Below are 12,235 nucleotides of genomic sequence, written 5' to 3'. Positions count from 1 at the left end.
TCTGGACCATATTCTTTTCAAGAGACTCTAAGCCACTCTTCCGCCAGAGGCACATGAAGTTGGTGTTGTGGCAACGTTTCCAGGAGCTCAAGAGTCTCCCGTAGCTGTGCTGCGCTGCATCACATCAAGCACGAACAACTTCTTCAATCATTGAGTCGTCTAGCACTTTAGTTCGCTACTGTATCTTGTTGTGTACCTTGTGGGCGTAGATGTTGACACAGGTCGCTTCTCTTTTTATTGTGTTCGCGAATGGCACCTCATCTCAAGATCGCAATGACACCCCACCGCCGGGCCCGATAGTAACTTTGTAATTATAACTTTCACACGCCACAAATCTCCTATTCCTCCTTTGCCTACCGTATTGCTCTTGCCTACTTTAAAGATACGGTAATTCAGTGACTCGCGAGACTCCTGTATTCATGCGAACTTCCAAAATATAAACATACCAAACTTCAGGCTTCTCACCATCCTCAGACACATACCGAGGAAAAGAACGGTGACGCCATACCCGCATACATTAAGTACTGTTCCGTAACTTGGTCCGCCCTGAAAGCTGCCGTCGTTCACTCAGCTCACGGCATCAGTCTAAGCTACCGCCTACGCCACAAAGCGACATCAGCGGTTACTGAACTCGTCACGATCCCGTAGACACGTACTAGCTTTCAGCGAACCTTATTATACTACACACTACTGTGATCGACTACAAACTTCTCCCCCATTCCTTATTCCCGAAGAGAAACAAAGAGAAAAGGAAGGGATATATATACTTTACGCAACTTCCGACCGGCAGCGTTTTCTGTAGCCTTACCTGCTTATAGTCTGTCCCTGTAAACAAAAGAAAGCAGCTTCTCAACGTACCAGGAGCATGCGGCAAGGAAGGAAATAAATTATTCAACGAGAGCCAAACAGGATCGTCGCCAATGTCGTGCGAAGGATGCGAAAGGAAAGATGTGCCTATAGGACCGCTATCTCGAAAGCCTTCGCACCTTCATTATGTAACGCCTTCCACAGCCCGTTCTTACTTCACCCAGGACGATGACACGTCTCGCAGAACAACAATATCACCGTATTGGTTTGGATAAGGCTTTCAGCACGGACTACGCAATCCAGCTCGCGGGGAGTTTCGGCTCTCTGGCAGCGCAAATAAACCTCTCTACTTACATCGACGCGACAGAAACACGATGCGGTCTTAACGGAGGACCACGAGTTTTGGTTTTCATTTTTTTTCCCACTTAAAGGCCAGCTGCTACGAAGTCTTGGACTGCGTAGAAAGCCTATAGTTCAAGATAGTGTAGGTATAGAGGAGCCTCCGGGCAAAATTTCACGCTTTAAGTGTCACTAAAAGCTCGCAAAAATCTCCGTTTTTGATACCGAAACTAAGAAAAAGAAAGGTAAGAAAAAAAAAGTGCCATTACAACTCGCGGGAAGTGAAGCATTACCTAGACAGAGTTCACGGCTCCTGGGCATGGCCTCCGAGATAAGGCGGCGCCCGCGGCTGCCCGGAGCGCGACGAAAAAAATATCTGAAGCAGCGCGCTGGGACTTGTGTCATGGCGACAACCAAGAGGTGCACGCGCCGTCTGCTTAGTTGCTGTTTAGAGGCTGCAAACCAGAAAACTGCGCAACTGCCAGCCACGCCATGGAGCTTCTCGATTAAGATTCGCGCTAGGCTAGTCACATCGAAGAGGGAGTTTGGACACCAGGCGCCTTTTCTTCGCTTCCGCCGGGCTGAGCGCAACAGACCTTTGAATAAAGTTTTTCTTTCTTTCTTTCTGTCTGTCTGTCTGTCTGTCTGTCTGTCTGTCTGTCTGTCTGTCTGTCTGTCTGTCTGTGTCTGTGTCTGTCTGTCTGTCTGTCTGTCTGTCTGTCTGTCTGTCTGTCTGTCTGTCTGTCTGTCTGTCTGTCTGTCTGTCTGTGGCAATGCCACAGTGCCCCGCACTCGCACGGTGCACTATGCGGAAAGAGTGTACGCCGTGCGCGCAGGCTTTCGCGGGCGCCCGCCACATGTTTGCAGCGTTGGCGCCGTGGGTACGAAACGAAGACAACAAGGCACCACTTCTTACTTGACGTTCCTCACGACATAAGTACCCACGCCCACAGGCATCTACATTTATTTACATTTATATCTCCATGCAAGAAATGTGAGTGAAATGACGCAGAGTGCGGATATGCACCAAGCGGCCACCATTTTGCGCAGGGCTGAACTCTATACCGCAAACACATAACCTCCATCGTTTAAAACTTCGTTTACAGAATGCCGCGTTGCTGGACAGCAAGCAAACAGCCAATGAGATCATGGGCTTCCTAAAAGAAAATAGCCTTTATCGCTCTTCTGCTGTCACAGTAGTCTGATCAGAAGAGCGCATATACCGGTGTGGGTTTTTACTGTTTCAGAAACGGCCAGGGTGCCCGACAGTTGGTTGGTTGTTCGATGGGTTCTTAATTCTAAGTAAACACAAGAAAGAAAAAAAAAGATTTCGCCTGCAGTCCGTTCTCTTTCATGAGAAAACATTGTACTAGGACAGAATCTATGGCCAGGATACTCCCAATATTGCGTTCGTACGCCGCGATTCACCAAAACTAGGAAGTAGCTCGCCACACCATTTTCATTTGAGCGGATTGGTCACAAGCGGAGAACGTTGCTGCTTCACGGTGAAAATCTTTTTGAAAGTGCTTTTAGCCAGCCGTGTTACATCAATAGCAGGCCTTTTCCTTAGGTTCACTATTTCTTCTTTCTTCTTTTTTCCCCCGTGTGCTATACGCAGCATGGTTCAGACATTAAATCACCAATCGCAGCTAAGCCATAGGCTACAGCTAGACAAGGACTCACTTGCACAACCTCAGGGAGCACATTGAGAAATTTTACATTTTCACCCTCGGACGTTGCGCTAAACATAATTATGAAATGCATGTCGCTTTACATTACCGCACAACGAGCACAGCGCGAAATGAATTGTTTTTACTCAGCTTTGAAGAAATTATGCGAGAAACTGAACTCCTCTACCTCTGCCTTTTATTAAAATAATTTTCACTGGTTAAAAAAAGAAGAAAATAAAACACCGTCCAAGTACTCCGTACAGATGGTTAACCAGCGAAGCTGAAACATGCGGCCCCAGTGTTTACCACTGGGTTAGTGCCGACGGTTCATTAAACTACGGCTTGGTAGGCTGCCGGATCCTCGGTACGCAGTTGCTGCTTGCGCTCCGCTGCATGAGCCTGTTCTTGTGCTCGGGCTGCAGCATCGGTCCGGCGTAGACGAGCTCGTTCCCGGTTCTGTTCTTGGCGTTGCTGATAGAAAGCTGCCTGCTCCTAAGGAGTACGTATGACGCGTGGCCTACCCAGTTCGGAGCCGGAGAGAAACTGCTGCGCGCGGGCTCGGCTGCGACGGAGAGCCACGACGTCACCAGTGGCACGGCCAAACGCGCACCTCTCTTTCTCTCTCTTTTTTTTTGTCGCGCATGCGCATGGGGTTGCGCTGCAGGAGTTTTGGGCGAACAAGCGTCGGTCAGACGGACGAACTGGCTAGCCATATACAGCTTCGCCGTAAAATTCAGTGTTTAAACAAAGTGGAACATAAACAACATCTACCTGACAGTTGCCCCTGCCGCTGTGGAGCATGTACTGGGTTTAGTATTGAATCTGTACATTGCCCAATCACGTTTAATTATCTACTTTTGCAGGCCAACTTTGGCCACCACCGAGGATTCTTCAGTGCAGAAGGGTATGTGGACTAAATAGATGAAGGCGGTTTCCAACTCAGCTAGCTCGACAGCAATGGCACGCGGGAACAGCAGACGGATGAGAATCGAAGAGAGGCGCAAAGCCGTCGCAGCTGGACAAACAAGAAGCTCGTGTTTGAATTAGGCGGTAACATGCGCCACCTTGCCTAAGTTGCCCGAATTATTCCTGGTGATAGGTGCTCGCACAGCACAGGAGGAAAGCGAAAGTGCGACGCCCGTCACTGCGGCGTACAGGCATTTCCCATATTACGAAGCCGTCGCTGGCATGCCAGCTCCAACGGAGAAAGGTATATTGAGGTTCTCTGCATTCAATAGCTAGTCGGACATTTCCTTTCGCGCGCGTTTGCGCGAAGTACAAACGGAACATTGCAGAGTTCTTAACGGCGGAGCAACAAGATGAGAATTATAATTCTGTGAATCTTTCTCGCTCGTCGTTATCCTCTAATCGCTGCCGCTTGGAAAAGAAAATCTCCGTCAACGGCGTCCGCGTTCCCTTCACTGACTATTATACGGTACCATTAAGTTCCCTCGTAATACATGTCCAAAGAAGACACAGAGGCCAAAGTTTCGACAAGGGCACATGTGTTCGCGTCAAGGCCCTGACGAAGAAATGTCCCCTTGTTAAAGCGTTGGCTCAAGCTTGAGACATTCCTTGTTCGCCCACTGTTGATTACTTCTAATATTAGCTGTTCCAGCATAGTTATGCGGTCTAAAGCCAAGAAATTGCACAGTGGGCTATGAGGCACGCCGAAGTGGGGGACGGCGGATTATTTTAGATTCCTGAGGTTCTTTAACGTTCATCCAATGCACGGTACACGAGTATTTTCTGTAGGCCGCCCCCATCGGAATTAGGCCACCTGCGGCCGGAATCGAACCCGCGACCTCGTGCTCAGCAGCGCAACGCCAGGGCCACTGAGCAACCGCAGCGGGCTATGCCGCAGCAAGCAAATAAGGCCTTTTGGAAAATCAATAAGTGAGCGCAGATTTATCTCGCCACATAATTGCGAACGGATATCCCAGAATAGGTACTAATCTCGGAATACCTGCGTGTAAACATGCCTTCACAACGGGTTCATTTCCGGATTACTGCAACATGCGGCCTGTAATAATTATTTAGAATGTTTGCAATTTTTTTAAAACAAGGGATTCGTCCGTGATCCCTCCCAAAAACATCGATCCCTATCTCCGCAGCAAGCAATTTTTTGCTGAAACGGGGTGAAACCTGAACCTTAAGGGTACCTTGCACTGGCTAGAGGGTGCCCTAAGACACTTTTCAGCGTCGCCGGCCCCAGTGGCTAGGGATGCGAAGAAAGTGAGACGACATTAGAAACGACAGGGATCCACACCCCCCCTTCGTGGTTCGTTTGAGTGTTACGTATCGACGTTTGCCGAGCGGAAGCGCGGGAGCATTCGCGCGTCTTATGTAGACCGCAAGCATTCAGATCTCAGACACTCTTTCCTCGAGATCAGCGATCGGGGTTGCCACGACGAATATTTATCGCGTGCCTTCCAACTTGCTTCCACCGCTCACTTGGCTGTGTGTTAAAGCCGCGGTTGCATTGCTGCTATCAACTATGGAAAGCGTCAGCGCAATGTGCCCATAGGAACAGTGCGAGGGCATGTGCCTTGCAAGAGGGGAATGGCTCGGGCCAGGAACGATGGGATGTCCTGCTTCTCTGCACAAAGGTGAGGAAGTAGCGAAATAACGCGCCTACCTCAGGATCCATGTTAGGCAGACAAAGCGAAGAAACGCGACATCATTTGCGTAGCCAATAACGTGCCTGCCCTCAGATGCAGACGACGGCAACTGCATAAAAGAAATGTCCTAGGACGGCTTCACTCATACAGTGCCTCTGCGAAGTATACAAGAAAAGCGCTCGAAGGTATACACCATTATCTCGGTACCAGCACCGACCGCTTCCGTCGGTCAACATAACTATGAATTAAAAAAACAGATAGCTTTAGTTACTTCTAAAACACTTCACACACGTTTCACACTTCACAACGTCTCAATAACGACGCCCTCAGTTGTTTTATTTGCCATGTGAGGGATCTATATTACCATTGTTTTCTTCCTTTCTTTCTCTTGTATAAAGCAACGTACCCAGTTCGCTTCGCGAGCCGGCATCAAAAAAGTTGGTATGGTTAGGAATAAGGCGGACCAAGACAGCACATGCCATTTACCGATCAGAAAACTCTATAACTCCGTGTCTGCAGAAGAAACCAAAATGCACTCAAAATGCGCCCGCGTGATGGCATTTGGCGCCGCGCAGTCAGAGACCACGCTCAACACAAGCTCGTCTGCACACTTTATAGCACACGCTGAACAGGAAGAGAGCACTTACGTGGTAAAGGTACAGGTTCCGTTCGTAGCTGGACAGGCCGCCATCCTGGATGATTGGCCGTTCGTCGCACTGCGCAGAGTCACCTGCACCAGATAATAACAAAGAAAAGGAGCATTGGTCAGTGTGCAGGCGGCATAAAAAATAACAAACCAGAAGCACCAACGAACGCGCAAATTAGCAAAGCGAAAAAAACAAAACAAAAACGAAACGAAGCAAATCGTCAGCAAACGCACAAACTCTTCTTTAATAAGCCTTACTAAAAAATTAGCAACCATTATAGAATGGGACGGTGACAAGAAAAAAAAAAGGAAATGGTCATCGAGATAAGGAACGCTTTAACACTTGCTATATACGCATACTGGCTGCAAGCGCCTGCAGCAGCCGCAAGATCCCTGCAAAAGCCTCGCCGATCTTAGACGGCGAAAGAGAGCCGCGTATGCGAGAAAGAAACAAAGCAAAGTTTGCGCCTCGTTAATCCGCACACCCGTACCCATCCCAAGTTGGTTAAGTATTGATGCAGACGTGTTCGGTTGGCCACTACGAGTGATGGGCGAACGTTCTCCGCGCATACATCTTCGGGCCCGCTCGCTGCGCAATTGCTCAACTATGATTTATTTACGTGCGAGGCTCACGCGAGATATTACCGCGGGTGAGCTCACTCGGCCATGGACGTCTGATGGTTTGCGTATAATCTCAGTCGGGAGCTTACGAAATGAAAAGAAAGAGAACAGGACGCCTCCATCAAGTTTTGCAACTTACATGGCTGCCTCTAAAATGATTGCACCTTACAGTGGCACGGCAACAAGGGGAGCAAAAGTTGGCTATTGACGGGCGTTTGGCTGACGCTTGAGCGGTACCATCTACCACACTGCATGAATCGTCAGGCTTGTGCAAAGGTACTGCAAAATTGTGCGCGTAGCCACGCAGTCCACTGCGGATATGCTGCCGTTGCATGCACTACAGCGACTCTCATCTTCATCACGGTACTGCAGCCCGTTTCGAATCTGCCGTGCACCGCTAGGGTCATCTGTAATACAGGCGATGGCAGTTACTGGGTAAAACAGCAAAAGGAAGAAAGAAAGCGTTCAGAGTTAGTGGCCCCTTATGCATATCGTTTGTGGGAAACTTTACCAAGATATGGTTTTAAGAAGGTCTTGCCGTGAGGGCAGTCAATCACTCTGCCAGCTTTGACAAAGCGCTATGACTACTTACTAGCAGCGTTACTGTATGAATTATTGACAGCAAAAAGAGTGACAGCGAGTGAGTGAAGGGAAGAGATTCTTCAAGGTGAGAAAGTGGGTCGTTTGGCAGCGCAAGTTGGTCCGCTTCTCCACTTTCTCCAGGGAGATAAGCGACAGTGAACGAGATATGTACCAAACAGGAGCTATTTAATGCACTCAGGCGAACGGAAAAAAAAAATGTCGAGCCTGAAATGCAACAACAACAAAAAATGTCAAGGGAACTTAGGTATCCCTACGTGGATGAATGCGAAAGCATTGCGACGTCTTCCCAATGATGACTCGTTTTATGAAACGTAACGGTATTGTTTTCACGTTGCATTGTATCAATTTTCGCATCACGTGCCTCGGCCTCGTTGGCGTACTTGCGTGGACGTACAAAGGAGCCGGGCGCAGCCATACTGACTGAGAAGTCGAATGCGAAGGTTTTGTCCATCAGAACACACGACAGAACTCCCCGAAAGGCAATATATATACGAGTATAAGCCGGCCACCGGCGCGGCCTGTCTCTGTGAGACCATGACCGTGAGACCGTGACCTCTTACAGTGGAGTTTTATTGACCTTTTCGCGGCGATCCCGCGGGCGCTGCCATATTTGATCACGTGGTGACACGTCCACTGCTTGCCTGAACTGCCTCCGTGTTTACAATGGGTGTGCATGACGTCGGTGAGGCCATATGGTGCGGCTTAGCAAACCTGTTTCGGGAGATGTCGTAGAAAGCGACTGGGTGGACGACACGAAGCATTGGCCACAGCTTGAGAGAAGATGCAAAGGCGCTTTCGGAGGTGATTAAGCTATGTCTAAACGGCGCGAGCAGCGTATATGGTGCTTGTTCTAAAGGCGGGGCTAAATATGTGTTCCAAGCTGTCCAAACTTTCCGCTCATGAATTGAATCCGGATAAGTGTGTTTGGCTGTCCGTTCTTTATTTGGCAAATATTTCGAAGCAGCGGCTTGTCACGTTTCTTACTCAGTAACGTTGCTCGGTGCGGTCACTATCTGATTCCTTTCTGCCTAATCTCTCGCGGGTGTGCTCAGTTCCGATACATTTGTTCTTACTGCGCACAAGGCTTGAAACGTAGCCATGTTGTACATAGTAATATCTTGTAGCTCTTGTGGACCATCACGAGGCATTCAGCTTCGACCATTCGTGGGCTATCGGTGTATCGGTCATTTATAGTGGGTGTATATATTGAAGTGTGCGCCCATTCACTTATTGATAACATCGGCATACAGTGGGCTTAAGTTTCCGTGCCATTTGGGGTAGATGTGTGCGCTAGAAACTTACTATGACAAGAAGCGCGCTGCTCCTTCTGTAATATTGTTTAACGAGCGGTACTCACTTTTGACGACTTTCCAGGGCTGAGGCACCTTCTTTGACGGTTAGTGATACAGCGAACATTGTTTAACTGCGCGAGCAAACGAACCACAAAGACAGCGAGGGACAAGGACGGGCGCCCGTCCTTGTCCCTCGCTGTCTTTGTGGTTCGTTTGCTCGCGCAGTTAAACAATGTTCGCTAAAATCTACCAACTCGCCCAACAACAAGTTCTACTAAACTAAGTGATACAGCGCTGGCGGATGAGCAAATTTTAGTATCCTCGAGGAAGGCCGTACATCTCGAAGTGCCGGTAACACGTGCGGACAGTTGCAGCAGCGGTCCGCGAGCTTGCCCACACAGATTCATTCCATTCCTTAATATAGCAGTCACTATTTCTTCAGCCAACTACTGCACACGTCTTCAATCCACATGATTCAATACGGCATGATTGGAGTGCGTTAGCGAAAAGTCAGTTGTATCTCCAACAACTGGTCCCACAGAAGCAAGGTGGCAGCGGTAACGGTTTCGTATTCGTGCGCTGTCGCTGAGGCCACGTGCGGCGCGCCACCGAAGGCGTCATCTCGTTTCACTAGAACAGACTGCTCCGCGAAAGGGGTCTATGTAGGGTACCCTCCCATACATTCTTCAGCGTCCCTGCATCCCCGCTGGCAGCTCCGCTGGTAGCCCAGATTCACAGAGTGTAATGGTTGCGATGTTTTTGTACAATCTCCGTCGAAGGTTCGTCTATCGGAGCGCACGACAGAACTCACGGAAATCACCGCACCGACTGGCAGTGGGCCAGTGCCGTCAGTGCCTTAGCAGAGGGAGGGGCAGTATGGGAAAGCTGGCGTGATGAGCAGTATGGGAGCGAGCTCTGGAAGAAAGGATGACGAACGCGCGAGCACTGGAACGAGCGCGTCCCTGTGACCACTTGACTTTTTGTACGATCTTCGGCCACACCGCCGGATTTTCCACTTTATCAGCCATATAATGCATTAAAAAGAAAATGTGTGTGTGTGTGGAAAGGGGGGGGGGGCAAGAACAAGTACATTCACGCGATCAAGCAACCACGAGCGCAGAGTACAGTGCGGGCAATAAGATTGGGCGCTTGACGGCAGCTCCTCCACAGGAATGAGAGAGAGAGAGAGAGAGAGAGACGCATATTGCGGGGGACTCGGGGCACAGTGACCGCGCGCCGGCGTGCACAAAATAAGATGCAGAAGTGCAGCACAAGAGACAAGCGAAGAAGCCCCAGGGCAGCGGTAATGGCGTCTCCGCTCGTTAAGCCCCATTAGCATGACGGGAGCAGGACAGCGGCGGTGCGTCTGCTAAACGACGCCACGCGGTCGCGCCGCCAGAGTCTGCACCCCATCAAGAAAACCCCGCGAGGAAGAAGACGCAACTCTACGATGGAGGAGAAAGTCTATGAGCATAATCCCTGGAACACAGATGCTGCGCCTGCACGAATAACTATACAAGCGATCCACGTATAAAGGCAAAGTAACCCTTATCCTAAGGGCAGCAAACAGTATTGCACAAGAAGAAAAAAAAAAATGAATATCCCAAAATGGTGACGAACTGTCTCCAAAGGGTCGAAGCTTCTAGCGCAGCTAAGTGAATTTTAGAGAGCGCCACACGCAGGAGGTGCCGGTTATAGGTACCACGGCAGGTCGCAAAACGAGAGTGAACACATCCCGTGCTTGGGCCCTAGCAGTTCGGTACCTCTAAACACACGAATTGTGCTCTCGCAAGGAGCGGATTGCAGATTGGGCAGGAGCTGGCATTGGTGTCAATGTTTCTTATGCTCCGTTTCATATTCAGCAGGTAATGCTGCGGAAGCTACCTACCCAACTACTGCACTCATAGATGTCTCGCTCCGCACGTTTCGCCATGAAATTGTTTCTGATCTGCGACGCTTTTTACGGAATAACTACACGTATATTACAACAACAACTTGTGGAATGAGCCACATTTAAGAAATACTCGACTGTATTCCCTTGATCCGACATTAAGTCTCCGAGCCCCATCACAGCTTCGCCGTGGAGACGCCACGCTCTTGTATCGACTCTGGTTTGGCGTTGCCTTTACCAAAGCCTATGCATTCGGCATAGGGATTATCGACACTGCAACCTGTGACCACTGCGGCCATGAAGAATCAACTGAACATATTTTGTGCGCTTGGCCGCAGTACAGTCCACAGAGGGAATGCCTTCGCCACGAACTTGACCAACTGGACGACCAATAGCTATCGGAAAAAAGAATTCTACACCACCAAAGGGACCTAACGTCACAGAAGAATGCTGTGCAAGCGCTATTGTGCTCTCTGCGATCTACCGGCCTTCGCGAACGTCTTTAACTGGAACACTTTTGTGTGTATGTGTCTCCACGTGTGCGTGTTTTTTTTTTGCGTTTTCCTCTTTGTCATGTTTCTAATCCCTATCTCCCATCCCCAGCGTAGGGTAGCAAACCGGAGACTGATATCTGGTTAACCTCCCTGACTTTCCTCTTCATCTCTCTCTCTCTCTCTGGATGCAAGTTTACGTCAAAAGACGTACAACTTGTGCACCTTTGTGCTTCCAGCATGTGGCATACTATGTTTTCGTAACGAGCGAAAGTGATGCGCTGTGGCCGCTGGTCGCAGAAACGTGTCACTCCGGTTGCTTGGTGACAAATAGATTTAGATCTCCGTCGTCTTTTGTGCAATTGACACGTACAGTATTTTTCGACATAAAAGTATGACACTTAATTTTACACTCAACTAAACGCCGCGTACCTATAGTTTTCTTTCATACGCGACGCATTATCTTTTTTGGTCGCGGACGCGAACCGTCAGAGATCTCTGTAGGCTCCGCAGCGTTGCCTGCCGTGTAGACCGTCGGAAAAGACGCGAACGTCGCAGGTCTGATTGTGCGGCACGCCGGAAACTCTTTCCCAAAACGTGCACACGCCTAACCAACAATCGAGCTGAAGTTGTTTAATTTGATATCAGAGGGCCCACGCATTCCGCCTTACGTGTTACGCAATACGCACTGTGCACTACATGCTTATGCATAGTGCCCTCAATTATGTGGATGGGAGAGAGAAAGTGTGTGTGCGTTGACTGAAGTCTGAACCGGCTAGACTTTTACCATTCGCGTAGTATCTTGCCTTTCATTATAGTGATTGTCAATATCCGTCATCATTTACAACACTGCACGAAGAAGCGAAAACAGACAGCGCTGGCAAACGCGCATTGCTTCTTTTTCCTTCTTTTTTCTTTCCTTTTTTTGCACAACAAAGATGGACTGCAGAAAGCTTTCAGCGCGAAAAATTGCAAAACACGCCAGAGGGCCAATAAAGACGCTCATCACACAGCGCAGACTCACAATTAGGTTCTAAAAAGAAATTATGGGGTTTTGCGTGCCAGAACCCCTTTCTGATTATGAGGCTTTTCTTTCGAGGCTTTTCTTTTCGAGGCTTTTCGAGGCTTTTCAAGCGAGGCTTTTCTTTCGAGGGATCCGTATGGGTTTCCTTTGTAGTAATTGCTACGAACGGGTGGATGTCTGATTTTCTATTTATTCATTACTTCTCTCCACCTTGCGGGTTTCTGCAGAAC

At 49.1% G+C, this 12,235-nt stretch overlaps 1 protein-coding gene across 5 annotated transcripts in view; it reads right to left on the bottom strand.

Annotated features, from left to right (window-relative positions):
• Positions 1–12,235, bottom strand: part of kcc (solute carrier family 12 member kcc) — a 436,470-nt gene that overhangs the window by 176,684 nt on the left and 247,551 nt on the right. For all 5 annotated transcript variants that reach the window (XM_065424384.1, XM_065424386.1, XM_065424383.1 and 2 more), the window contains one exon: positions 6,085–6,167. In XM_065424384.1, the coding sequence (XP_065280456.1) occupies positions 6,085–6,167 (83 nt within the window). The remainder of the gene's footprint in view (positions 1–6,084; positions 6,168–12,235) is intronic.

This window comes from Dermacentor albipictus, chromosome 1, assembly GCF_038994185.2.
Source record: "Dermacentor albipictus isolate Rhodes 1998 colony chromosome 1, USDA_Dalb.pri_finalv2, whole genome shotgun sequence".
Classification (NCBI taxonomy): domain Eukaryota; kingdom Metazoa; phylum Arthropoda; class Arachnida; order Ixodida; family Ixodidae; genus Dermacentor; species Dermacentor albipictus.
Note: the sequence above shows the minus strand (reverse complement) of the source record. Positions and strands in the feature narration are given on the sequence as shown.